We start from the raw sequence: 3,608 nt of genomic DNA on the forward strand, positions 1-3,608 counted from the left end.
GATTTTTGCGAATCTTCAAAAATTTGTGAAATCCACATAATTTATAGGCCTCAAAAATTTTACCCTATACAGCATATTCCTGTCTCTATGTTCTCACTTCTCATTACCACTAAGTACTGTATATTGTATATGTTATATTATATTATATTATTATATTCTTTCCATTGTCCATTATTCTACAGAGACTGGTGTGTTCCTGTACCTTGGACTAGCAGTATTCACTATTAATAAATACTTTGACCTGGCTCTCATAATATGGAGTGTGGTACTGATACTGGCAGGAAGAGCAGCTAATATATTCCCATTGACAGCACTAGTGAACTGCTGCAGGTCTATTAAGATCAGCATTAGGATGCAGTGTATCATGTGGTACTCAGGTATGTGGAGCTATGCCTACTAATTAGTGTAATAACCACACCCACTAATTAATTAAAATGCAACTCATTTGAGCAACTTTTAAAATTTGTAAAAAATCCAATTTTGATCGGAATCAGCTCAAACTTTTTACACAACATAATATCATGTATATGTATCAGAAAATGTAATAAAAATGGAAAATTCTCTACTTTTCATTTTTGGCAAAAATTTGGCCCAGATTCCAGGAATTGTAATAAAACTCTCTCCCCTTTAGTTATTATTATTCTTTTCTTTTATTCCAGGTCTAAGAGGTGCAGTGGCATTTGCACTAGCTGAGAACTTAAAAGATTATTTCAACAAAGAAGTGACAGGCTATATAGTAACCACCACACTAGTGATTGTACTGTTCACTATTGTAATACTGGGGGGATCAACACTGCCACTACTTAAGGTAATGAGGTGTGGGGCAGGGGTGTGGTTTATATCTCCTATGTAGTTTTTAAAGGCAGATAAAGGAGCTAAACTTACATTAAGTAAAACAGAGGAACAGGTAATGGAGTAACTTTTAACTGTATTAGAGATTTAGATCTAGTGTCAGTAGTTATTAGTTAGTGGTTATTAATTGGTGGTTATTAAGTAGTTATTAATTTTTGGTTATTAAGTATGTAATTAATTATTGGTTATTATTAAGTAATAGTTATTAAAGTCATTAGTTATTAATATCCTATTTATTAATTACTGGTTATTAATAGGATACTGCTATTAGTATGTCCTCTCCAGTCAATGAAAGGTTCATGATGTCTCCTCGTGTGTACAATCGACTGAGGAACTGCTCCCAATGGTTCATGTTTATTGACTACAGGTGGGTGTGGCTAATAGTTATTAATAGTTATTAACTGTGTCTTAGGTATATCAGACCATTTTTCATCAGACGCTTCACAAAAGAGGTAATAATACATGTAGTTGATTTAGTAATTTATCAGTATATTCTAGTATATTTTAGTAATTTATCAGTAGTCTATCAATATACGTGTACTAATTATGCTTTATATTGGTAGATATATGTATACTGTAGGGCACCTTTTTTTCAAGGGCTATAGGTTTCACAGATTTTTATTTTGCAGATTATTTTTTGCAAATTTATGCTGTCTGCCATCTTGTACCATATTAATTTGATTTTTGCGGAAGTAATTTTTGCGAATTTTAAAGAAAATTGTGAAATCTGTGAAATTTACTGTCCTCGAAAAAAGGCACCCTACGGTAGTGTTTGTTGATCATATCATAAAGTGCATTTCATAATTATTTATATGTATTTATATTTCTCTCTACCTCCAGGAAGTGAAAGCCTCTCAGTTTGATATGCAGCAGAAGACAGTTGAGTGGTACCAAGGACTGAGGAATGACTCACTCTCTGATCATGATGAGATTCATGAGACCACTGCTGGAGAGGAGGAGAGTACTGTCTCTACACTGTTATCATAATCACTACTGCACTACCTCCTCATTACATGTATCAGTGTTATTATTATCAGTGTATTATTTAATGTCTTCTGTGTTCAATTCTCTCTCTCTCTCCATCTCTCATTGTTATTTAGTATAAGATGTGTTCTTAATCATCATTATTAATTATTATTTTCATTATTTTTGAGACTACATGTATTGTCTTATTCTTGTCCAGTCAGTTTGAACTCATCTTTAAATCACACAATTAATTTCATTTTATTTATGATTCAATAATACTTGCAAAATAGCTACTTTCTTCCAAGGTAGCTTTGACTTTTTATAAACTAATTTTGCATTTATCCTCAGCAAGTAACAGTTTCCAGGGAGAATGAGCAGGAAGGGAAAACTTGCAACAAAAAAATTCTTTTCAAATTAAAAATTATTAATTCAATTAAAAAAATTACGAAAACAAAGTACAAATTTTTATATTCCTTGTTATACTAAAGAATAAAATTAAAGCAAGTTAGCGATAAGGAGCTCTAACTAGTTTAGTTGCTATTATTTATATTGTTTATATTGTTTTTTTTTTTGTTCATATTTATTAATCATATCTTCATACAGTTTGTTAGCTAGTATGGTATCTTCGTCTTTGAGTATTTCTAAAATATACTCAAAAACCTTTCCCTCTTGTTGTACAGAGTCTTTAATAATGTCAAGTAGTTGATCCATTCTCTGGTCAGTGGTACGTCCACTGTATTCATCAATGGCTTTCTTCTTGTGTCTATTATTTATTATCTTCTTCTCTAATAACTTCTCTGCTAAGAAGTGAAGATCAATCCCACAGTGTTTGAGCTCTGAAATACATTCTGACACCACTCTATAAGCAACTTCAGGAATAACTGGCATGAAGTTAAATTAAATAACAAGTTTTAGCTTTACATGTACCTTCTGCTCGTACTCTTTCAGTTGAAGTGGCAGCAACAACTGATGGAACAACAACTGATGGAACAACAACTAATAATAATAATAATAATAATAATAATAATAATAATAATAATAATAATAATAATAATAATAATAATAATAATAATAATAATAATAATATAATAATAATAATAATAATAATAATTGATTATTAAATAATTAATTATTATTATTATTAATTATTGATAATAATTATTATTATTATCAATAATCAATAATTATTGTCAATAATCTTGTTTTTATTATTTAAAAATCAAATTAAGCAAAAGGATCACTCCAGGCCAAGATATAATTGAACAAGAAGACTTTGCACTCCAGATAGAAGTCTCACTTAGTCTCCTGTACCTCTCTAAGCCTTCGTTATTTGTCTTCACCATTGCCGCTTAGAAACTCCGTTGAAATTTTGCATCTCTTGATTCTTTCTTCAGGTAAATAGCAAGCACAAAGATCCTTCATGTCAACTGCATGGCTAGCAGCAACCAAAATAGGATAATGAACAAGTTACAACAAGAAGAAAGGAGCATGATGAAGTTTTCAGCCATTTATTTGCGTGTGGGTGGGGCTACACGTGACGTTTTGATGATGAAAACATCCGGTCAAAATCAACTGAAACCGACTATAATTCACAAGAAGATGCTCGTGAAGCTCGTCGACTGCTTGATTGGGAGAGAAGAAGGAGCAAGACTGAGGAGGAGAAAACTGAGAGCGAGGAGGTCCAATAGAAATGCTAGAGATAGGTCTTGTCTCACCCAAAGACAACAAATGGAGTCTCCTTATGGCTTCTGAGACCAACTATCTTCCATCCTAGATCTATTTTATAACTG

At 31.7% G+C, this 3,608-nt stretch overlaps 1 protein-coding gene across 1 annotated transcript; it reads left to right on the forward strand.

Annotated features, from left to right (window-relative positions):
- The first annotated feature begins 171 nt into the window (after positions 1-171).
- LOC100641099 (sodium/hydrogen exchanger 8-like) lies at positions 172-2,148 on the forward strand. Its single transcript, XM_020004347.1, has 6 exons — positions 172-377; positions 660-808; positions 854-907; positions 1,110-1,219; positions 1,265-1,304; positions 1,693-2,148. Exons 1-6 carry the CDS (start codon positions 353-355, stop codon positions 1,837-1,839), a joined length of 525 nt encoding a protein of 174 aa, XP_019859906.1. The 5' UTR covers positions 172-352; the 3' UTR covers positions 1,840-2,148.
- Positions 2,149-3,608: the final 1,460 nt, after the last annotated feature.

This window comes from Amphimedon queenslandica, unplaced genomic scaffold, assembly GCF_000090795.2.
Source record: "Amphimedon queenslandica unplaced genomic scaffold, v1.1 AMPQUscaffold_12258, whole genome shotgun sequence".
Taxonomy (NCBI): Eukaryota; Metazoa; Porifera; class Demospongiae; order Haplosclerida; family Niphatidae; genus Amphimedon; species Amphimedon queenslandica.